The following is a 24149-nucleotide window of genomic DNA, read 5'->3' as shown; positions in this document are numbered from 1 at the left end:
ACTCGAGCCTCGAAGCGGAACATTCATAACCAAGACGATTATCCTGTAAGAACTTCAAAATATGCCGGAAAGTGGGAAAATATTGTGACTTTGAGGGAATTTTATGGGGCAGAGGAGGTAAAAAACCCAGAGAACTGACACCGAGACCTCCCCTGCCACGTAGCAGTGGTAAAGTCCGCAGCTCAAATTCCGAGAATTGAGCTCTGTTGATTCTTAGAACTGGGGTTCTTAGAAGTGGTGATGCAAGAAGTTTCTAGGAAAGGCCGGACACCAGGTGATTATTGCTGTTGCTGCCGCCGCTGCTGCTGCTGCCGCCGCCGCCGCCGTTGCCGCTGGTGCCGCTGCCGCCGCCGCTGCTCATGATCATTATTTTACCTTTTAATTCTTTTTTTTCCGCTTTTGCCAAATGCTTTGGCTCCAAGTTTCCTATGTGTATCTATTGATATAAATGTATATATTTATTTATTCTAGCTGTCAGGTGTTAAAATAAATGCCGAATATTAGTCCCACGTCTCTCCCACTCTAGGATATAGATTAATATATAATAATTATTATTATTTTGTTGTCTTTGAGGGAATCGGCCGGTTTGGGGAGGCTTTTGCCACCCTCCCTGATGTTGTTTTGGTTTTTGAAAAGGAGGTTGGAGGAGAGAAGGAGGGGAATTAGGGGGCGGCCGGAGCAGAGAGGACGAGACAGTGTTTAGGGGGTGATTCGGGCAAGTCTGGGGGCTGTCTGGCCTCAGACGGCGGAAAGGACGCGCGCTCGCGCTCTCGCTCTTTCTAAAGGCTGCTGCTTGCGTACGGCTTGTGATCTCGCTGGATTCGTGCGGCTGTGTTTTTTCCCTCTTTTCTGGCTTGCAAACTGCCTTCCTTGCTCCTTCGCTCCTGCCTCCCTTTCCCTCCCTCCCTCCCTCCTTTCCCTCGCCTCTTCTCTCCCGTCCTTCTGGGTAACTCCGGGAGGCGAGGAGGGAGGCTGCCCGCTTGCTCGCCCCGCTGGCTCCCTTCCACCGGCCTCAGTCCTTAAGATTCCCTGCCTTCCAACCGAGCCGAGATTTGGGAGGAAAAATACAAGCGAACTCCTCGGGTGTTTTTTTTTTCCCCCACTCTTTTTTTTTTTTTTTTTTTTGGTCATAAACCCAGATGAAGTATCGTGTCTACTACTTCCTTTCAGAGCCGTGATCTTCCTAAGGAGAGACTAGTGTTTTGGTGTCCCCTTCCCCTGTGTTTTGGGAGGTTTAGCTTGGGGGGGGGGGTAATTGAATACTTTGAAAATTAATCTTTCTTGGTTGTAGTCAAGGGAGTCGGGAACCCACTGCGCGCCTCCTTTGCCCATCCCGAGAAGAGAGGCTGACGGCCGGACAGGGATGTTGGGGGTGGGTAGGAAAGGGGTGCGTGTTTGCACCTGCGACGCCTTTCGGTGTGCGGGGACACAGGGAACCTTGTCATGACAGCCCAGGAGAGCGAGAAGGTGGCGGGATTTCTGGCGGCCGCGGTGTTTGTATTTTGGGCGCTGCGTGACTCTGTGTTGGCTCTCAATGGTTGTTCCCTCCCTTTCCTAAATTTTATATTCATTTTCCCCATGTTGCACGTTCCGTAAAAAGGCAGTTGTGGGCCTGAGTAGAGCGGACGCCAGACTTCAGATTTCTAAGGTCCTTACACTGGGCGAGGGAAAGACAAACAGAGCCCCAGCCCGCGTTCCCTACGTGCAAGACCCGGGAGGAGAGAAGGGCACTTTGTGGCTATGGCTGTGGGACCCGGCGGGAGGAGCGGGCGCAAAAGGGAGACCTTTGTGAGTGATTTTGCAAAAATAGATTGCGAGGTTGGTTGGATCTGCAACCTGTGGCTCTTCTCGAGGGAGTAGGAGTGGGGGAAGCGGCGGCGACGGCGGCCTGGGGCGCGAGTGGGTAGGGAGTTGGAGCTTCGGAAACCGGCTGCGCTGGGGTGCAGCAAGAGCAAGGGGCCACCCCGCTGCCGGATGTAGTGACAGTGGTAAATGTCTTGAGAACTGTGGGTTGCGTTGCTTTTATGATACTGTGCTATTGGAACCCTGGAGAAAAATGGAACTAATGTTGCAGTGAGTTTTAAAACTCCCCCATGAAAAGCAAGAGCACAACCCAACAGATTTTCTAAAAGAATCGGGGCGGGGGGGAGACCCTCTGTGTGGTGCCCACTTCTATCTGCGTGGTGGGGATGGTGGAGGTCCTGACAGTTAAGCTGGGGAAATGACCTTAAACCGGTTGCTGAAAGTCCAGAGTTATTACAGGGTCCCTGACCGCTTCAGACAGCCAATCATCCCCCTAGAAAAGTGATTTAATCTTTTATGAAGTTTTTTTTTTTCAATCACTTTATAGTTTCCAGGAGGAAAAATTTAAACACTTTTTTTTAAGTAAAATGAGTGTCTGTAGATACAATTTTTAATGTTCAGAAAAACAAAAAGAAAAAAGAAAAAGAAAGAAGAAAAAAAGTGGGGCAGGAGAGAGGGAACCAGGGAAAGGGTTGTTTAGAAATACAGTTTGTGGCTCTGAGAGATGCCACTGGCTTCCTTTACAGAGACTGCCAGTTTCCCTTTTTCTTTGCAAGGTGTGTGTGTGTGTGTGTGTGTGTGTGTGTGTGTTTTTAATAAATAACTTTAAAAAATAAAAGAAGGGCCGGCAAGATTCATCAGGAGACAGGTATCTATTTTGCTCAGTATTTACTACCAAGAGCCTTTGGCACTGGAACAGAACCTCGTAAATCTGCAGCCCAAGTTGAAGTTCATCTGGCCCTAGTCCACACACTATTCCTGGAGGTAGCAAACATGAGCTCAAAGGAGTGAGGTGAAATAACATTCTTGCTTGAAAATATATATATATATTTTTTTTTAAGAAGAAGAAGAAAAGATATTTGTGTCTGGGGTCGGAAATGAACAGAAATGAAATGAACAGAAAGCACCAGGAGATGGACATTATCTTGCTAAAATGACTGCAATTGAGTCTTCAGGCCAAAATAGAAACCTGTAGATAGGAAATACCCACCCCCCCCAAGTTTATAATTAGAAATTTCCAGTATCCTATTTGGAAGCATTTCCAATACTGCATGCTGGAACATTGGTTGATTTTAAGGGTCTGTTGTTAGTGACAATAAGGCTATATGCTGTTATTAAAAACTAGGTGACTTGAAGGAGGAGACAAGCCAGAAAAGTGGGAATTCTCCATTTGTGCTTTTCCTGTCCTCAGTTTTGAGGGGTTTTACTCAGATGTTTTCTTTAAGAGACTGTTATTCTGTTTTTAGTGGACAGGAATGGAACTCAGCTTTTGAACTGTCATTTGCTGAGCTCTTGAAGAGTTCCAGTCATGGGTTGAGTAAATGGTAGCCATGACTAGATGTCAAAATCCTTCCTTCCCTCTATCCCCTGCCTGGTAGCTACTCTGAAAACTCACTTTGTTGTGAAAAACTTGAGTTTCAGAGGAGGTGGTGCGGCAGCGCCACCCCTCGGTGGGTAAAACTATGGCAAAAGTCAAATATTTTTTAAAATATTGTGAAATGACAATGAGGTGTCCTCCTCCCCGAGAGATTAAAAAAATTAGCGGAGATAAAAACTAACTTTTAAAGGAAGCACTTTGCAGTTGACCTCGTCAATAGAGAAGAACGACGTTGCTTTCCAGCTAGATGGTGGCATAAAAAGAGAACGTAATTCAAATAATTCAGGGGAAGAATTCTGGTGGAGGGGGGGTGTAGGGAGGGGGAGAGGCGCAGCGTGGTTGTGTGTGTGCCTGGTTGGACTTAAGTAGGCTAGTTCCCGGGGTGGAGGTAGCTCCCTTTCGCCTTTGAACTTGACTTCTCAGGGGACCTGAATTTTGCTGCCTGTCTGACTTTGACATAAGGAGGGATGTTTTTGGTGTAAAATATCTAGGTGGCTGGAAGAGCTATAGTTTGACCGGTGGTAAATGGGTGTGTGGTGATGGTGGTGGGGAGAGGTTTGTGGATTCTATGCAGCAATGTTAAGCTGGTTAGCAGCCTCCTGCGAGTCAGAGTAGTGTGGCGCGTGCCGGTTTCCTGCACTGCGCAACAAGTGGGAACGCCGCCGCAGCGGTCTGAGCGTAGTGGCGGAGCTGACTGGTTTCTCTTCGCCCCAGTGGAAGCCAAGAACCGCTCCTTCCAACCCTCCCGGCCTCCCACTCCAAAAGACCACATTCGGGCCCCCCACTCCTGTTTAGCCAGGAGCAGTAAGTCTGGTTGACCCTGGCCACTGGTCCCCAGAGCCCCTTTCCTCCGTGACGATCATGAATGAGTTTTTTCTCGACTCTCTTTGCTGGCCGACAGTGTGTGGCAAGAGCCGTTCTGCTTTTTGAAGATGAGAGCACCCTTTCTTTCCCTTCTTAGTAATTCAGCTGTTTTTTTTTGGGGGGGGGGGGCGGGGGGAGGAATCAACGTATAGTACACGAAAGCCGATCCAGATAACGCATTGTGATTGCTAGAGGCGTGAGCATCGAGAAGAATGGAATTACATCAGTAAATTAAATGTTTTCCAGTTTTGTTTTTGGAAATAACCACACCCCCAGCCCTAACAGACAGGGATAAAAGGGAGTCCGAGTTTCGGGCGTGGAAGGCTGTACAGCACGGAGATTCTCGGATGGACTGAGTCTGCCACCTAGTGGTAGATGGCGGTCAAAGTCCCCCGCTGGGGGCTGACCGGTTTATCTTTGGGTCTCCCAGTATTCTGACTAGATACAAGGAATGACAGGGAGGGCAGTCTCCAATGAGGATAGCATCCAGCCTCCTGACTTTTGAGAAGACAAAATATTGGAAATGCCTCGGCTGCTCTTTCTGTCCATAGTCGCTCAGCGATCAGCATCTATCTCAACTAAGAGAAACAATAACTCTTTGAGAACATCATCTACCTGTGGCTGTGGCCCCTTCCCTGGGGAAAAAGTCGGTATTGGAAAGATGGCATGGTAATGTTCAGGAGATTTAGGGCTTAATTCTTTTTTTTTCTTATTATTCTATTGACAGTTGAGAAAAAAGACTTGACAAGGGGACACGTTAGTATAGTTAGTGACCAAACTAGAACTAGGATCAGATTGGAAGCTTCTGAATCTCAGAGCTTAACTTAAAGTCAAAGACGAATTTATCTCAGCTCCTTTAAAGTACCTGAAGGACAGGAACAGCTGTCAGAACCATGACTAACTTCTTGGGTCACCCTTGCAGACAGCACACATTGGAAACGTTTCCCAGAAGCCTGGGGAAATTTATTTATAAAGCATAGCCTAAGGTTTTCAAAAACAGATATAAAAAGGCCTGCAGTGGTGCCGAAGAGCTCGCTGTCTTAAAGCTGGGGGTGGTGGTAGTAATTCATGGCCTGGGGCGGGGGTGGCCAAGGTCTAGTCTGCAGAGTTGCAGAGGTGGCTCCCGAGGCTTACATCTGGACCCAGAAATCCCTTTTTCCAATCCTTATATCATTTGCAAAGCATCCTGTCGATAAATTTCAAGTGTGTGCACATGTATGAGGAGGGGGCATAGATAAAAGACGCATAATCCTAGAATTTGTGCCCCAGCATCTCTTAAGTAAAGTTTTTTCAAAGCTCTTAAAATGGCCCGTGCGCATTCACGTGCTGGCGGCCTCTAGCGGCTGCCGAGGTGAGGCGCAGCGATCTCCCCAGCCCAGGCCCGCCTGAATCAACTTCAGCCTTTCCCACTGTGGGAGCGGTCGGAGGCTGTGTCGGAGAAACCGCCTCTGTTCGGGTTGGAAACCAATCTGGGGACGTGTTTGAAGCGCGATCAAGTTTGACTCATCGCTTTCCAAGGACAGTTAGTGCCTTCCATCTTCATTAACGTGAATAAAGACCTTGGCTGACTTTTGTCCAGATCAAATTTTAAAAGGCATTGTTTGCTTGGGGAGATCATGCCTCTCTCCTTCCCCGCCAGCCTCTATGCAAAGGCCAAGCCCAGTCCCGCCAGGATGGCTGGGACATCTCTGCCCCTGGACATGTTTGCTGGCATTGTCTGTGGGGCCTTCTGGAAGGCTGTCTGGAGCCGGGCGCTTCGGAAGCGTCCCTTCAGCAGCTCTTCTTTAGATCTTGATGATAAAACACATCCCTCTATTTTATTGCATTTCCTAGAAGCTTGCAGGCTTGCAAGAACGCTGTTGGCAGGAAACGTGATAGAAATGAAAGGACATAATGTCCCCGAACACCTTGGTTACCCAAAGCAGCTGCAGAGGCCACTGTGCTATCAAACTTGCTTTTATCTACTGTCACCTCCTCCACCCTCACGCTCTTGCCCCTCCAACCCCCTCCAAGAGCATGAAGAGTGCCCCACCCCGGGGGGGGGGAGGGGAGAGGGGAAGATACCACTTTTTGACCCTAACACCTAATTCCAGACCAGGGTGACAAGACCTGAATAGCTCTTTAGATAGACGCGGGGGTGGGGGGGTGGGGATGGGCGTTCCAGCAGGAGCCCTGGTGGGAGTTTCACTGCGACAGCTCCAGATTTATTAAAATTCCTTGTTCCTATCCCTAAATTGTGCTTTGCACTTTCAAATTCCCCTATGGAGTTTTCAGCGAATTATTGGAGTTATTAGATTACCAATAATCCAACCGCCGGCCTGAATAGAGAGCAGGGGGAAGGGATGAAGGCGTTTTCCAAATCTCTCTGGCCAAACTAGGTCAATGGGAAGGAGGGGCGGGGCGAGAAGGGGCTTGTTGGTTTCAAACCTTGATGGAGAGCTCTCTCTAGTGTTAGGCAGCGGTAAAAACATGATTAGGTTTGAGCTCCCGGAACCACGCGACTCCTAATTTCCAATAAGTACATTTACTTAATTTTACTCCCCAGATTCTCACCCTTACCCCACAAATCCCAGCCTTCTGCATCACCTTTATCCCACCGGGCAAAAGGGCGAGAAAGTCATAAAGTAGGAGTTTAATGTCAAAAAGGCCCTGTCTTTGAGGACCGACCCTGACCCCGCCTCCGCCGCAGAAAGATTTTGCGGCGGCGTGTGACGACACTAGCTAGTTTTAGATCTGGACTGAGGCCTCTAAAGCTGACTTTAGCGTCCTCTACTACTGTCCTGAAAGCCCTTTCAGAAGCCGGCTACCGAGTCCAATTAGGAGATGGAGCCCTGGGATTTTAATTCCTGCGAAGGCGAAGGAACTTTGGGGCGCGCCAGTGCGCGCGCTGGCGTCTGCGCCCGGGCCTCTGCAGAATCCTAACCCTGTCTCTACGGTTTCAAGGAAATAGGATTCCGAAATCCCGAAACCTGGCTAGGTTAAGCCTGGTGGCTCCTGTTCTATAGTCTGAGCGGAAACCGAGCCGAGCTGGGTTCCCTTTCTTGCTAACGTAGGCGGCATAGGCTTTCGGTTTAGTTTTCCTCCAACTCGGCTGGGTCGGACAGACTGGAAAGAGACTGTCAGCACTAGGGACTCAAAATCTTTTTTACCTTGACATCTCATCTAACTATCCCCTTTAACAGAGCGTGAGAGGGAAGTAAGCAAAAAAAAAAAAAAAAAAAAAAAGGGGGGGGGGGTATACCCAACGACCTACCAGGCAAAGGCCAGAATTGAGCAACCCAAAGGCATGATTGGATCCAAACTCCTGAGCCTCTGATTGGATCCAAACTCCTGGTTTATACTGCTACTAATTTGTCGACTTTCCCCATTTTTAAATTGTGGGGGAAGGGTTGGGCTAGGTGCACTCAGAGCCCTGGAACCCGCGCCGGAAAGGTATTTAGGGGAAAGTGTGCCCTATTCCCCGCGAGCCTTCCCCTGCGGCACCCTCTCCGAGTGAATCCTCCGCAGTCCGCTCCATGCAGGCAGCGATCCTGCTGGCCGTCGGGGGCCAGCAGCTTCCTGGAAAGTTACTTCTCATTGGAGACGGCGATAGGGAAAGAGTGTTCTGTGAAATCCGCAGAGCTGAGATCGACTACGTTCCGGGAATGAGAGGGCTGTGCCATTCCCCTCACTGCCCCCTGCCTTGGCGGAGTAACAGGAAAAAAAAAAAAAAAAAAAGGCATACACAATGTTAGCTACCGAAAACTTATTTGAATGTAACGAAATTAAGAGCCGCCGCAGTCACACCATCCGGCCTCCGCCGCGCCTTCGGGGTTTGAGGCGGATGGGCAGCGGTGCCAGCGTATCGCCCGGGGCTGGGCGGTCCCTGGAAGACAGGTACGGTGTGATGGGGGTGGGCGAATCTGCGCAGGCTTGCCCCGGCGCGCAGGACTCCTGTTTGTGCTGGTGTGCTTGAGCGAGCAAATGGGACTGTCTGGTGCCAGCCCAGTGGAGGAGGCAGGAAAAGGATGGGGTCTTTCGTATTGGCTCATTTGCTCTCTCTTAACCTCATCTCGCCTCTTGCTTGTCGCTTCGCTCCTCTCCGGTCTCTCACCCTCTCCTTTCTGCTGCCTTCTCTCCACCCCTCGCCCAATTTTTTTCTCCCATGGGAAACTCCTTTAGAGAATCTGCCTTCTCAAGATACCACAGTGAATATACACAAGGAAAGCAGCAAAGTGGGCAAAAGGTGTGGGGGTGGATTAAACAACGTTTAGATCTTCCTTGGTGGTTACTGCAGCCTGGATTGAGTGGGGAGTTTGGGTGGTGGCCATCCAGGTATGGGCCGCTGCAGTTGTTAAGTTTCTCTTTGATGATCCTGCTATTGGTTGTTTTTTTGTGGATTGAATCTTGTGGGTGGCCTTGGTATGGCTGGAACTAGTAGAGGAGGTTTGTCCAGGACTTTGTTAGAGGTTGGCTTTGAGATCCTAGGCAAAGTTCATACCTGGCTGGGTGGTGGGGAGCGATAATGTCTTCCACAATAAGTCAGTGCTGTTATAAGATAAAATAATGGATGGGAAAGGACCAAGTCTTTAAAAAAAAAAAAAAAAAACAACTAATATTGGTGATACGTCCACGTGTGCAGCGTCCAGAGGGAGAGCAGTGTTGTACACATCCTCCTTAACCCACACCTCCTTAGTTATGGGGTCTTTTAAGACAAAAGTTAGCTCCCAAAGGAGTGAACTTGAAGGGGACATGTGCTTTGTTTTTGTCCAGATCAGGCATAGCTTAAGGTGAAAAGCCCAAGGCTTGGCTGACAGTGGCCAGGGAACTGTTTTGTTTGTTTCAATCTGAATCTGGAGTGAGTCATGGCCACTTGTCCTAGTGAAATGGCAAATCTGGGCTTCCTGTGGTTCCAGAAGTCTGGGACTGGAAATCCACAAGTGAGCTGGTGGTTGGGCTGGTTAAAGCACAGCCTGGGTATTCTAGAAGTGTTTGAGGATCTCTTCCATGAGGGAAGAGGAGAAAGTTTATAAATAAACTTTAAGTGTCCTCAGCATTCTTTTTCAAAGGAGACAATCCTTGAACTCTGGTTAGGACCAAATTAGTATCTCTCTTTTTACCCATCTTTAGTTGGAATGGGGAAAGGAGGAAATAGGTTCTTTTGTCTTTTTCTGTTCTCTCCCTGTCCCTAGTTCCTTCCCTCAGTCCTTACATACTCACATGCACACACTAACCTTGAAGCAATGAGATTGAGTGACTGGCACTTGGGACCACAGAGGAATGTCAGAGTGTTTGGTTACAGACTCAAGGAAACCTCTCATTTTAGAGGGCTTATTTGGTAAGACTCAGCAGCCTAGAATGGGGCAAAGTGTTTGTGTGGGGGAAGGAACTTAAAATGAGATTCACCCACCTCAGGGTGCTGTCTTGCATGTTCTACAGCACGTAGGCTGATTTGGAAAGGGAATAGGAATTTGAGCCAGAAGATCTAGGGCCAGGCCATCGGCCATCTACATGGCCCAACATGACCTCATTGGCCTCAGGCCCCTTAACCTGGAAAATAACTCTAAAGGACTATACCTTCTAAAAGGGGGAAATATTGCTTTGTTTTGCAGCTCACATTTGAGGGTAAATGAGAGTCTTACACCTATTCTTTTAATGATTTTGTTTGAGAGAAACTGGTTTGGAGAGAGTACATATTTCATTAAATCTCTTTAAGGTTTTGTGCTCCCTGGCCAGTTCTCAGCCACACCACAGTTAAATCTTTCACCAGCAGGGAGAAGCACTAACTTGGAAGCTATGCCACACTGACTGGTCTTTAATCAGGGAGGCAAGAGAGAGGAAGCTGAAAAAGAGGGCAAAGATACTCAAGGAATGCATAGACATGTCACCTCAGGTTGTATTCTGTAGACTTTGTATTCAGTCTTAAATGTTCCAGAGAATCAGGAAATACTGCCTGGCTGTTTGTCTTGAGCAAGACACTTGAAGCTGAGTCTCAGTTTCGCCACCAGTGAAATAGGGATAAAGATATTGACCCTATCAGGCTGGTGGAATCATTTTAAGACTTGAAAGATAATATTTTAGCAGGCTTTGAATAATGTCCAGTGTTTCCAGCCCCTGAAGGATCATCATCATTAATATTAAAAGAACTACTTTTCTTATTTTTCTTTCCCAGAAATCCAAGTGACCTTTAGATGGTATAAATTTTTTACTTCAAGCCAGGAAATATATGCGTATGTTTATATGTAATTAATGTATACGGTTGTTTTCCTAGTAGTCAGGGTACAGGCATTATTATTGCATAGCTCCGGGTGCCTATTGTTTCTGTAAGAGCAGAAGTGGAATATGTTTGCTAGCTTGTGGTAAAACCGCACCAGCTGGCAGGCTGCAACTACCAAAGCAAAACTAACTACATGTGTCCTAAAATAAGACTATAGTGGACAATCTTACATTCATTAAATCAATTTCTGTTTGCTCTCTTCTCTTCTTTGCAGTTTTTAAGCAAAATTTTGGACTGTGAAGCAAGGCATTGGGTAAGTAAATCAAATTATGTGCTTTAAAAATTTTGTGGATAAAGTGCTTCTTTTTAATTTTGCCAATGCAGCTATTCTGTGCAAAGAGTGACAATTAATGAGGTAAAGGGTAACCAATTCACCCGTATTACTCTCAGCCCTTACCACGGCACTGTCTTCACACTATTGCATGGGTCAGTCATTCCCTCTCCTTTCTTAGTCAAACTAACTTAGCCACTTACTATGCCCCAGAAATGTGCTAGTACTGGGTACTGAAAGAATAAAACAAAATAACTCCAAAGCCTAAGAGAGGAGAGAGATGGAATAATATAATGAGATACTGATGAAAATAGCTGTAGTTTTTGAGAACATACTATGGTCTAGGTACATTAGCCCAAATTTTTAAGATTGCTATTCCCATTTTGGAGAGCCAAAGACTGGAGACAGTAAACAATCTGCTCCAAGTCACAGAGCTAGCAAAAGACAAAGCTAGTGTGATAACCCTCAAAATATGGCTTCTCTCCATTGCAACATACTCACTACCTCTCAGTGGTTGGCAGAGAATTTGGTATGTGGGATAAATGTTCAACAAATAGTCATTTCCTTTTCACTAAAGATTTTTCTATCTCAACTTATTGGATAAAGATTATCAGCTATGAAGAATAATACCCAGAGGTGGACAATTAATTGTTCAAAGATGAAACCCTAGGGACCAGAGTTGCATTCCCTACCTCAGCAGGTTAAGTGACCTGCTCTGGTACTCATGGTAAGCAGGAAACAGACTTTTGAGAACCAACAGGAGTTTGGCTTCTTTTTTCCAGGTGAAGACAAGATGGCCTCCCCGGCTGACAGTTGTATCCAGTTCACACGCCATGCTAGTGATGTTCTTCTCAACCTGAATCGCCTCCGGAGCCGTGATATCTTAACTGATGTTGTCATTGTGGTGAGCCGTGAACAGTTTAGAGCCCATAAGACAGTCCTCATGGCCTGCAGGTGAGGGTTCTGGAGGGGAAGGATGGATAAATAAGAGTTGAGTGAGGGTGCTGGCAGCCAGAGATGTGGAACACGAAGGCCTCTTGCGGGGTCTGGGATGACGTCTCACTTGTCTCCAGATCTCAGCACATGGCCTACGATTGAGGACTCCCAGAAAGCACATGAATGAATACACTTTTAGAAAAGAGTTCCTGTTCTTTGGACATGGTGGGGAAAGAACTCATGTGCTGCCACAAGAAAGAATATGTTTGGGGTGAACAAGGAGAATAACTTCAGTTGATGAGTGAACAAATGAAAAGCAGAAGAGAGTCTTTAAGTAGTTTAAGCAAATTAATTCTAAAATCTTTTGCTCTTTTATGCTATAACGGTTTTTATTTTATTCTATAACCCTATTTCCATGGGTATTCAGCTAGAATGAGCCAGCTAATTCCTCGTATTTGTCAAGTGCTTCAAATTTTCAGAGCAGTGTTGTATTAAACAATCTCCCTAGATCTTCCAGTGTGTGTTGTATGGATAATACTATATCTCCATCTTATAAATGATAAGAGTAAGGCAAAAATAGGTGAAATTTTATAGATTCAAGGATCTCTCCTGGTACTAGAGAACTTATCCAATATCTACTCTTTTTTAAAAAATAGTGTAGGGAGCAGAGTTTACAAAGATATAAAAATATTAGTTAATGCTTAATGAGTGCTTACCACATGCCAGGCATTATTCAGTACCCTTAACATTTTCATGCTTTCCATGTCCTTAGTGTTTTCTCTACTTTGCAGGTAAGGAAACCAATGTTCAGAGAAGTATCTTAGCCAACATTGCATGAAAGTCTGGCTCACTTCTAGCACCCCACCCAGTAAAAGTAAAATTGAGATGACAGCTTATAATTCTAATTTTTAAATGAGTATTCTTTCTTCCACTAGAAACCATCACCTGTAGTAACTGCTTGAAGTTTGATTTTAACCTTGTAGAAATAATTGATTTTTTGGATCTGTGGACTGAGAAAAACAGTAGTGTATAGCCATATTTTTATTTATTTGTCATCCATATCTAAGTTGCTTCTAAAAAGAAAAATAAAACAATCTCTTTAAAAAAAGTAATGCGATGAAACAAGAGGGGAAATTCTTATCCCAAGGATATAGGCTAAGAATAGTTACTGCAAATGAGTGCTAAATTTAACCCTGGTAATCCTTGCAGTTAAGACTGAAAGGAAAACAGGTTCTGTGACTTTGAGAATATGCTTAACTTCTTTGATCTTAGTCCCCAAATTATAAAGGTAGAGAAGGGTTATGAGGAACACAGGATAATGTATGTAAAATGCTTACAGACTCTCTGGCATTGGTAAGCTCTCCTTAAGTGCAAGTTGTTATTAATTGCCATAAGAGTTCTGGAGCTCGGCTCTAGGAAGAGGATTAGAGCATTAGTGCTACTGTAAAGGAATGGGGACTCCATGTGTCTACTATAGTGGAACATCTGTTTGTTTTCCAGTGGCCTTTTCTACAGCATCTTCACAGACCAGCTGAAATGCAACCTTAGTGTGATCAATCTGGATCCTGAGATCAACCCTGAGGGGTTCTGCATCCTTTTGGACTTTATGTACACATCTCGGCTCAACCTTCGGGAAGGCAACATCATGGCTGTGATGGCCACAGCTATGTACCTGCAGATGGAGCACGTCGTGGACACTTGCCGCAAGTTTATCAAAGCCAGGTAGGCCGTCTTGGAGGCAGAAGGGATGGTTTCTGATAATAAACCCTTGATAATTTATGCATTCAGGAAGAAACTGTCCTCCACAATTGGCCACAACCTACATTTTCACTATTGTTGCACACTTCTTGTGCCCTTCTGAACTCTTGCACCCCAGGTAAACTTGACTCCTTGCAGCTGTCCAGATCAGGCCTGTGCATTATGGCCTCTTGTTTTCTTCCAGTCACGTAGTATGCCTTTTCCTCCTACCCATCCTGCACAACTAAGCTTGGATGCTAGCTCCTTCAAGGGAATTTCTCTGATTACCACTCATCCTCTCTCAGCTCTTTCTCTGTGTCCTGAAACAATTTTCTTGTCCTTTAGACCTTTGTTCTCTTTTAACATTTGCATATGATTTTTAGTTCTCCTTTAGATATCTATTACAACAGTTTACATAAGTGCTTTTGTTCCCTGCCAGACTGTGGGTTGCTCAAGTTCATAGGGACTACTTTACTGATGTCATCCTACCCCTATTATGGAGGACACTTTTCTTCTTTTTTTTTTTTTTTTACTGGGGATTGAACCCAGGAGCATTAGCCACTGAGCCACATCCCCAGCCCTTTTTATTTTTTGAGACAGGAACTTGCTAATTTGCTTAGAGCCTCATTAATTTGCTGAGGCTGGCTTTGAACTTGTGAACCTCTTACCTCAGCCTCCTGAGTCACTGGGATTACAGGAATATGCCACCATGCCTGGCAGGGAGGACACTTATTGAATTAAATTGAGTTCACTAGGTTGAGACCTTTACCCAAGGAATGGTAAGACATGGTCCTCACTGCATGGTAAGGACCCGGAGATGATCACCTTTGCAAGATGGAACAGAGTCAGGGCTTCATTTCTTCAGAACCATATGATCTAGCCACTCTAGGGTGATTGCATCCTAACTCCAAAGAAGGGTTTGCAGCCTGGGTTTGATCACTTTGAGGAAACAGGATCTCAGTGTTTCCAGAGCCACAGAGTCTACCTTAGATACTCAGAAAGCTCCTCTTTATGGCCAGTTGATTCTGGTTCCTTTAGCCTTCATGCACTGGTTCTAGCTCTGTTAATTGTGATCATGTTGAGCTGGCCTACTTTTTCACCCACATTCCTTCAAGTATTTGCAGCCAGAGTTCTTTGTCTCCTGTGGGTGATAATGGTGGCAAGATCATCAATACTGTCATTTATAAGCCCTTTCTACAGGTCAGGCCTTGTGCTCATAATGGTTTAGTAACTTGCTGTAGGTCATATAGCTGCTGAGTGGCACAGCTGGGTTTGCAAACCAAGTCTGGTTGCTCAGAGCCAGAGCTTCTTGTGCTGGCATTTGCTGCCTGCTCTCCATTATAAACTTCCCTACAAATTCTTCCAGCATATGATGCAGGCCCTTTCTTCAATAGAAATCTAGTTTGTCTGTGACCCTCTGAAAGTGTAGTACTAGCACTGTATAAATTCTTCCCTCCTTGTTTCCATGTGTGTAAAATCCCTGCCTTTACTTCCTTGCAGGCTTTTACATGGGTAAAAACAAGATAAGGGTTTTGAAAGCTTTCTATAAGCCATAAATTCTATGATGTCAGAAGAGTTATAGATTCATAGACATCCTTACATATGTGTCTTAAATTTACAGGTTCAAGTCTTACCAGGCACAGAATGTGGGTAATTCACCTCCCTTCTTTGTGCCTTAGTTTCCCCAACTGTAGCCTGTATTACTGGACTTCTGTTGTAACTGCCTTGTTACTGTGTTTCCTTACTCCAAAGTCACCTCCCCTATGTCTAGCCTATTCAAGCAGACGGGTTATATAACAGTATCACTGGAAGGTGTCTTTTCTCTTTTTTCTCCCCCAGTGAAGCAGAGATGGTTCCTCCCATCAAGCCTCCTCGTGAAGAGTTCTTGAACAGCCGGATGTTGATGCCCCAAGACATCATGGCCTATCGGGGTCGTGAGGTGGTAGAGAACAACCTACCGCTAAGGAACACCCCTGGATGTGAAAGCAGAGCCTTTGCCCCCAGCCTTTACAGTGGCCTATCCACACCACCAGCCTCTTATCCCATGTATAGCCACCTCCCGGTCAGCAGCTTCCTCTTCTCTGATGAGGAGCTACGAGATTCCCGGATGCCTATGGCCAATCCTTTTCCCAAGGAGCGGGGCCTCCCCTGTGATAGTGCCAGGCCAGTGCCCAGTGAGTACACCCGGCATGCCATGGAGGTGTCCCCCAGTATGTGCCACAGCAACATCTACTCACCCAAGGAGGCTGTCCCAGAAGAGGCACGAGGTGACATGCACTACAGTGTGGCTGAGGGCCCCAAGCCTGCTGCCCCCTCAGCCCGGAATGCCCCATACTTCCCCTGTGACAAGGCCAGCAAAGAAGAAGAAAGACCTTCTTCGGAGGATGAGATTGCCCTGCATTTCGAGCCCCCTAACGCACCCCTGAACCGGAAGGGTCTGGTGAGTCCACAAAGCCCTCAGAAATCCGACTGCCAGCCCAACTCCCCCACGGAGTCCTGCAGTAGCAAGAATGCCTGCATCCTTCAGGCCTCTGGATCCCCTCCAGCCAAGAGCCCCACTGACCCCAAAGCCTGCAACTGGAAGAAGTACAAGTTCATCGTGCTCAACAGCCTCAACCAGAATACCAAACCTGAGGGGCCTGAGCAGGCTGAGCTGGGCCGCCTCTCCCCACGAGCCTACACGGCCCCCTCTGCCTGCCAGCCACCCATGGAGCCCGAGAACCTTGACCTCCAGTCTCCAACCAAGCTCAGTGCCAGTGGGGAGGACTCCACCATCCCCCAAGCCAGCCGGCTCAATAACATTGTCAACAGGTGATTTCAGAGGCGGTCTGGGTCTGGGATCAGGGATTACCTGAACAGGTTCTGGGGTCATTTCTTCTGATGGATACAGGAACCATGTTTTGGGGGTTTTGTTTTTGTGTTTTTTTGCCTGAAATGCTAAGACTCTTAGAAGTGCAGAATTAGTGAGAGAGAACATTCCCTTCTATAGAAGAACACCCCACAAATTCCACAGGTACTTCCAACGGTCTTGATGTGGCAGGGACCCTCACATTTCCCATAGATTGAGTGAGTCTGTGGGCTGTAGTACTGAGAGGAAGAAACTGGGCCAGGAGTGGGGTTTGGGCTTGGTTTGACCCTGGCCTGTGCTCTCCTGTAGTTGCTGTTGGAGGCTGACTTGAGGAGGACTCTGAGGCTCCGGAGCCAGCATAGGGCAGCTCTTCTCCGTGTTTGCCTAAGCACAGAGTGAAGATGGCATTGAGGCCAAGCAGAAGGTTCTATCCTGCCCCTGGTGCTGAGGCTGTCTTTATTCTGCCCACAGGTCTCTGACAGGTTCACCCCGTAGCAGCAGTGAGAGCCACTCGCCGCTCTACATGCACCCCCCCAAGTGCACATCCTGTGGCTCTCAGTCCCCACAGCATGCAGAGATGTGCCTGCACACTAGTGGGCCTTCATTCCCTGAGGAGACTGGAGAAACCCAGTCCGAGTACTCGGATTCCAGCTGTGGTGAGTTCCCTTCCCTCCCTCCTCCCCCATGGACTTTGTGTTTTCATTTTATTTGTACTATTCTCTCTGATTGGGAGCAGTTCCTGATTAGAAATCCATTGGCGTAAAATCACCAGCAGATCAACCCATTCTTTACCTTTCAGGGAACTGGGCTGGCTGAAGCAAAGGATGGGGTATCAGAGTTAATATGGGGTAATAGAGCCTAAGCAAGCCATCTTTTTGGCTTCATTCCTGCAAGTGTAGCTTTCAGGGCTGGCTGTAATTTCCAGAGCTTTCTCTATGCCTAAACCACTGTGTTGCCCTGGCTCCCCCTGACAGGGTGCAGATTCTCTCAGGAGAAGTATCTGATGGTATTCATTCCTGAAAACTCTTTAGGTTTTAGTAGGTTCCTAGCATGGAGAAGCTATCAGTAAATGTAGTTGAATTAAGTTGATTGAAGTGAATTATTAAATTCACATTTCTGGGTAGTCTATAATTGGCATCCCCAATTTTTACTAGATATAAAGGTCTAACTCTACACCCAGATCTGGCTACTCTATTATGGCTCAATAATACCTAATCAGGCTAAATCACCATGACATGCCATTTTCAAGTCGTTGTAACAAAAGAAAAAAAAAATCAGTTGCTTACACTGACAAGTTTGGCACAGGATCACAGATCTTTAGTCAAAGGGAGAGCAGGGACTGTCCCCTCCCATCCCCTGGCTGTTTGCCTTGCTCTGCACTCCTACTCGGGGCCTCTGTTTCCACTTCCATAGTTACCTTTGGTCTCCCAATCTCACAGAAGTATCTTGGAGACATGGAATTCAGATAGGTGCCAGATGACCATGAAGTCTACATCATTGATTCCTCCTTCAGTAATCTCAAAGTAAAATTGAATTTGACCTACATCTCATATCCCTGCAATGCTTTGTGTTTATTTTGTGTTATATAATACACTTATGTGAAGCAGACAGAACAGGGATTTATTATCCTGACTTTGGAGATAGAGACACAGAGAAAGGCTCTGAGAGGTGAAGGGTCTTGCCCCAGGGCTTCTGTGTGTGAATGTAAATAAAACTATGACCTGATAAGAAAAGCAAGTTCACTTGGGAGAAGGAAAAGCTTTGCCCAGGCTTCCTCCAACTGGATTAGGCCCTATGAGTACCGACTGATTTAAGATTCAGTCTGTCTCCTTTCTCTCCTCCATGCCTGAGGCTCTTAATGCCCCCCAAAATAAAATCCCATAGGTCCTTTGCTCTGGGCTCCCGTGAGTGTTGGCAGGTGGACTGGGGTTCAGTTTGGCACTGGGTGGCCTCAGAGGAGGGAGGCATAGAGCCCATTTCCCTTCCTCGAGCTGATTGGTGTCCCTCCCGCCTCTGACAGAGAACGGGGCCTTCTTCTGCAATGAGTGTGACTGTCGCTTCTCTGAGGAGGCCTCGCTCAAGAGGCACACGCTGCAGACCCACAGCGACAAACCCTACAAGTGTGACCGCTGCCAGGCCTCCTTCCGCTACAAGGGCAACCTCGCCAGCCACAAGACCGTCCACACGGGTATGGCCCTGCCCCTCCCCACTGACTGCTCCAGGATTCCTAGGGGAAGGACTTAGTGGGTGGGGCAGTGGGGAGGCCCCACCCTGTCTGAGCAAGGGCTCTACCCTGTCAAGTCCTTTTTCCCTGGGGGATGCGTCCACTCCCTGTACCCTTTGTCTTTCCTTTGAGACTCTTTCCTGATTCTCTGCCCTTGCTGGGGATCAGCAGTGTTCATCCCACTGTACTGGTAAAGAAACTAAGGCTGACAGAGGCATATTGAATTGGGTTTTTGTAAAGCCAGGAAAAAATGGAAGGCCTCTTAATGTCCTCCACGGACTTATTCCTTATCATCTCACATTCCTTGATCAGGTAACTTCATACAACTGAATTGTTGTCCACAGTTTACTTACAAGTGGCCCTAGTATGTTCGACACATGAAGGAAGCCTCTTCAGTTGGTCTCTTTTATTTGAGCCTCTGCTCAAAGCAGACCCCACCCTTCTTGCTATTGGAGTATGGCTGAAGTTTCTATGAGCAGAAAAATGTTTGTTCTGAAAGAGAGAAACTAGAGCAGCCTGATAGTATCTCCATGGGAGTAAGTGCATTACCACATCAGTTTCATCCAAGGGAAGAGCCAGAAGAGCCTCCTCAGGTCATCTCAGTTAGCCCTGCAGGTTCAGGGAGGGAAACTGAGGCCCAGAGAAGGACAGTGCCTTCCCCAAGTCCTACAGGCAGAGGATTCTAATGGCAACACTGGTTCTGAAGCCCAGGCTTCCTGGAACCTCCCCATGCTGTCCCACATAGAGCCTCCTTTCCATCCACCATGTCATTGCTTGTCTCTGGGTCCTGGCCTCATGCAAGGTGTACTGGTATGTGTGTGAGAGAGGGTGGCAGGCCAGGAACCAGGCCCCTGGATTCTCTGACATCCCCAAAAGAAAGAAAAACTCAACTGGACTCAGATAGGGGCAGTTTGCATGCAAACCTAGGGGCAATGGAGAACTTCTTTATTGATGATGGCTTTTCTTTTTCTCTTTCTCTTGGAAATAGGCGAGAAACCCTATCGTTGTAACATCTGTGGGGCCCAGTTCAACCGGCCAGCCAATCTGAAGACCCATACTCGAATTCACTCTGGAGAGAAGCCCTACAAATGCGAAACCTGTGGAGCTAGATTTGTTCAGGTGAGCAGGGTGGTGTGGAGAAAGGACCCTGGGGCTCTAAAGCCCACCCCAGCAGAGCTTCTCATGCTGTGCTCCTCTTTCAGGTAGCCCACCTCCGTGCCCACGTGCTCATCCACACTGGCGAGAAGCCCTATCCTTGCGAAATCTGTGGCACCCGTTTCCGGCACCTTCAGACTCTGAAGAGCCACCTGCGTATCCACACGGGAGAGAAACCTTACCATGTACGTAAGCCCCTGGTGCCCACCGGCTGGCCTGGGAGGCGGGTGAGGGGCAGTGGAAAGCTGTGCTCCAATCTCAAGTACACAATGAGTGACCATTGAACTAGTGATTTCGAGACCTGGGTCTGGGCCTGATTGTCAAAGACACCCTACTTGACTTCACCTGGTCTCAAAATGTTCCTCTTTAAAGTAGAGGTATTGGATTGTGTGATCTGAGCTTCAAGAAGTCCAGATTATGAATACAGAGATTTTGAGGTCATTCCACAAATACAGAGCACCTATAGCATACCTCTATACTAGGCTAAAAGTACATTTAAGAGTAGTTAAGGTATTTGAAAAGGTGCAGTCTTAGAAGTAGGAAGAGGACCAGAAAAATATGATGGTATAAGGAAAAAACAAGACAAATTGAAGCAGAGAAAAGACCATGTGAATAAAGAGGAGGTGGCTGACTCTGTGGCACAATGCTATGAAGAGGCCATAGGAATTGTGTTCTAGAGCAGGGTCTTGGCAAACTGCAGCCTGTAAGCTATTAGCCTGTAAGCTAATTTTTGAATATGCCATGAGCTAAAAGTGGTTTTTACATTATAAAAAAAAGATTAATATCGTGCAACATTGCAAATAATATTCAATTGAAGTAGCAGGGAACATACAATGGTCTTGGAACACAGCCACAATAATTTGTTTGCATACTGTCTGGCTGGTTTCAAGAGTTGATGGCATCACACTTGGTGGTGAGAACCAATCAGTGAATGATCCACTCACATCTCAAGTGTTTTCCTGCAAAATGTGGTGTTTATTGTTCACTTGCTTCTAAGACTTTGGATATCTTCTTACTAGGTAAATAGTAAGAAGAAGTTAGTTATCCTCTTAGTGCCTTAATTTCTTCATGTGTAAAATGTGCCTGAAAATAGTACTAACCTCAAAGAAAAGTAATATTAGGTTAACTAATGCATTGAAGTATTCAGGGTAGCTTGCTCACATAGTGAGAGTATTTATTAGAATTTTGTATGCAGAGGATATCAGAGTTGAGAATGACCTTCATTATTTATTGATCCAGAATCTTACAAAGAGGGAGAGACAAGACCCAGAAAGAGAAATGACCTGCTTAGGCCACTGGGTGGCATAGGCACAGTAGACCTATGTCTCCTAAAACCAGAGTTCCGTACTCACTGTCTTGCCCACTTTATTCATTTATTATTTTCTTAATTCTATTTCCATTTTTACCTTAAAACATAGTGTCTCTGTGAACATATTTTATAACACTCTTTATTTTAAAATTGTTTTAGATATGTAAAATTTTCCAAAGATTACACAGAAGGTTCTTATGTGCACTTGGTTTCCTTTATTGTTAGCATCTTTTTTTTTTTTTTGGATATACATGTCACAACTAATGAATCAATACTGTTATATAATTATAAACTAAAGTCCATACTATGTGGATTTGCTTTATTTAAAAAAAAAAACAACACCTAAAAATGCTCTTTTTTTGTTCCAGGATCCATTACATTTTATCATCAACTTTTCTTTCAGGAACTTTCCTCACTAAAACATCATCACCCATTTACTGAACCAAAGTGAAAAACAGCTCTACTTGCTAATAATTTGCTAGCTTTTTATGGCATATACCCTAGGAAGGAAGACAGCTGCATTTTTAAAAAACATATCCTAGACTCAAGAATTTCCATGCATTCAGACTGAGATAGTCAGGTTGTCTAAATGTGTTTATACTTGTTGTATAATTTGCCTAAGAGGTGTGTTCTGCTAGGTGCTAGGAGAATTATCAAGTTTAGTAAGAAATGGTCACTTTCCTTTCATAGTGTTATCTTCCTGAGGATATTAATGCATGGGGTGACTTAGTGGCAAGGCTATGAAAAAGAAAGAGATTTTCTTTTATTCTAGAGAGATTCAGAAATGCCTTAATAATTAGGGGAGTTTGCATGTGAACAGTGTTTTTGGGTAAGAATTACATTTATGGACTTAGGGAAGAATTTCTCAAGCAAGGGAAGGGCACAAGTAAGTGACACTTTGGCAAGCAGGGAAGGGACATTTGTGCAATGCTTACTTACCTCTGGTGGAAGTCAAGATTCATATGGGTTCTTTACCTGGTCTTTCTGAGGAATGAGCTGTCCCAATTCTCTGCAGGGAGAATCTTCTGGTCTGGGTCTTTGTGCAATGATGTGTGGCTTAGATAGATGTCAGCTAACAGTTTGCTTCTGCCCTCCCTCCAGTGCGAGAAGTGCAACCTGCATTTTCGTCACAAAAGCCAGCTGCGACTTCACTTGCGCCAGAAGCATGGCGCCATCACCAACACCAAGGTGCAGTACCGCGTGTCGGCCACTGACCTGCCTCCGGAGCTCCCCAAAGCCTGCTGAAGCATGGAGTGTTGATGCTTTCCTCTCCAGCCCCTTCTCAGAGTCTACCCAAAGGATACTGTAACACTTTATGATGTTCATCCCATGATGTAGTGCCTCTTTCATCCACTAGTGCAAATCATAGCTGGGGGTGGGGGTGGGGTCAGGGCCTGGGGGGTAGGAGCCATGGAGGCTCCTGGCCCCCCCGCTGCCATAAAACATTAAGAAAATAATATTGCTTCTCCTATGTGTACGGCAAACCACGTCAGCAAAAAGCAAAATCATTTTATATATCAAAGTGGGGGAGTACGCAAAAGTTCTGACTTGACAGTCTGCAAAATGAGGAATGTATATGTTTTGTGGGAACAGATGTTTCTTTTGTATGTAAATGTGCATTCTTTTAAAAGACAAGACTTCGGTATGTTATCAAAGAGAGGGCTTTAATTTTTTTAACCAAAGTTGAAGGAATATATGGCAGAGTTGTAAATATATAAATATATATATATATAATATAAATATATATAAACTTAAAAAAGATATATTAAAAATATAAAACTGTGTTAAAGGCTCGATTTTGTATCTGCAGGCAGACACGGATCTGAGAATCTTTATTGAGAAAGAGCACTTAAGAGAATATTTTAAGTATTGCATCTGTATAAGTAAGAAAATATTTTGTCTAAAATGCCTCAGTGTATTTGTATTTTTTTGCAAGTGAAGGTTTACAATTTACAAAGTGTGTATTAAAAAAAAACAAAAAGAACAAAAAAAGCTGCAGAAGGAAAAATGTGTAACTTTGTTCTAGTTTTCAGTCTGTATATACCTGTACAACGTGTCCTCACGGTGCCTTTTTTCAGATGTTTTCAGTGATGGACGAGTGTGCGCCATCCCTTTTTGAAGTGTAGGCAGACACAGGGACTTGAAGTTGTCACTAACTAAACTCTCTTTGGGAATGTTTGTCTCATCCCATTCTGCGTCATGCTTGTGTTGTAACTACTCCGGAGACAGGGTTTGGCTGTGTCTAAACTGCATTACCGCGTTGTAAAATATAGCTGTACAAATATAAGAATAAAATGTTGAAAAATCTGCTTGTTCTGAAGGTTTTTCCTTATGTTGAAATGGGGATTTGGATGGATCTGGCTTAGTTAGCTCTTATTCTAGTGGGAAATGCTCTCTGAGGTGGGGGGCTGCTGGCCTGTGTGGCCTTGGAAGGGAGTCTCATTTAAGAGGAGGCTGGAGCTTGTTCTCGGGAGGTTGGCAAGGACCCTCACTGGTCCTAGCCTCTGGCCATGAAGACATAGATTTTTTTTTTTTTCTTTTTTTTGTATGCAGTACTGGTATTGGAACCCAGGTGCTCTCTACCACTGTACTACAGCCTCAGACCTTAATTAATTGGTTGATTGATTGTTGATGGATTTATGGAGTTGAACTTCGGAAGTGCTTTCCCACTGAGCTACATCCGCAGTCCTTTCATCTTGAGTCCTTTTGTCTAAATTGCTGAGGCTGGCCTCAAACGAACAATGCTTCTTCCTCAGCCTCCCCAGTAACTGGGATTATAGTCATGCATGACTACACCTGGCTCAAGTGGGGGAAAGCTCTAGGCTGAGCTTTCTAATGACTTCGGTTCTCACTCTTCTGATACAAACATCTGTCTCTTCGTCCTCTGGGCCTTGGATTGCCCATTCTGTAAAGTGTGAAAACTCATCTTGCCTTTAGGCATCATAAACAATTTCTGTCCACGTGGATATATGGGACAGGTCCTAGGCTTCTGCCCTCACTCATAAATTTCTCATCTTCAGTGCATTTGGAGGCTTTTTGGTGTCTCCTGGGTGATTGATAGTCATCTGTGGACCCAGAAGACTCATGAATAGTAAGTAGCCAAGCAGACCTCGCTCCCTGCAGAGGTAGTCTTTGTCCCAAGAGCCCTG

General features: G+C 45.8%; 1 protein-coding gene across 5 annotated transcripts; it reads left to right on the top strand.

Moving 5' to 3' along the window:
- The first annotated feature begins 223 nt into the window (after positions 1–223).
- On the top strand, positions 224–23307 carry Bcl6 (BCL6 transcription repressor). 5 transcript variants are annotated; one of them, XM_076867801.2, is made up of 11 exons: positions 291–8489; positions 9436–9581; positions 10735–10773; positions 11574–11745; positions 13228–13449; positions 15304–16275; positions 16784–16968; positions 18333–18500; positions 19525–19655; positions 19739–19876; positions 22102–23307. In XM_076867801.2, exons 4-11 carry the CDS (start codon positions 11585–11587, stop codon positions 22243–22245), a joined length of 2121 nt encoding a protein of 706 aa, XP_076723916.1. In that variant the 5' UTR covers positions 291–8489; positions 9436–9581; positions 10735–10773; positions 11574–11584; the 3' UTR covers positions 22246–23307. The 5 variants fall into 5 exon arrangements, with proteins under 5 accessions (XP_076723918.1, XP_076723916.1, XP_076723919.1 ...); XM_076867803.1 differs by lacking the exons at positions 291–8489; positions 9436–9581 and adding an exon at positions 224–274; XM_076867804.2 differs by lacking the exon at positions 9436–9581 and having other exon boundaries at positions 291–8140.
- Positions 23308–24149: the final 842 nt, after the last annotated feature.

This window comes from Callospermophilus lateralis, chromosome 10 (genome assembly GCF_048772815.1).
Source record: "Callospermophilus lateralis isolate mCalLat2 chromosome 10, mCalLat2.hap1, whole genome shotgun sequence".
Lineage (NCBI taxonomy): Eukaryota > Metazoa > Chordata > Mammalia > Rodentia > Sciuridae > Callospermophilus > Callospermophilus lateralis.
The sequence above is the reverse complement of the archived record's forward strand: the minus strand, read 5'-3'. Positions and strand labels throughout refer to the sequence as shown.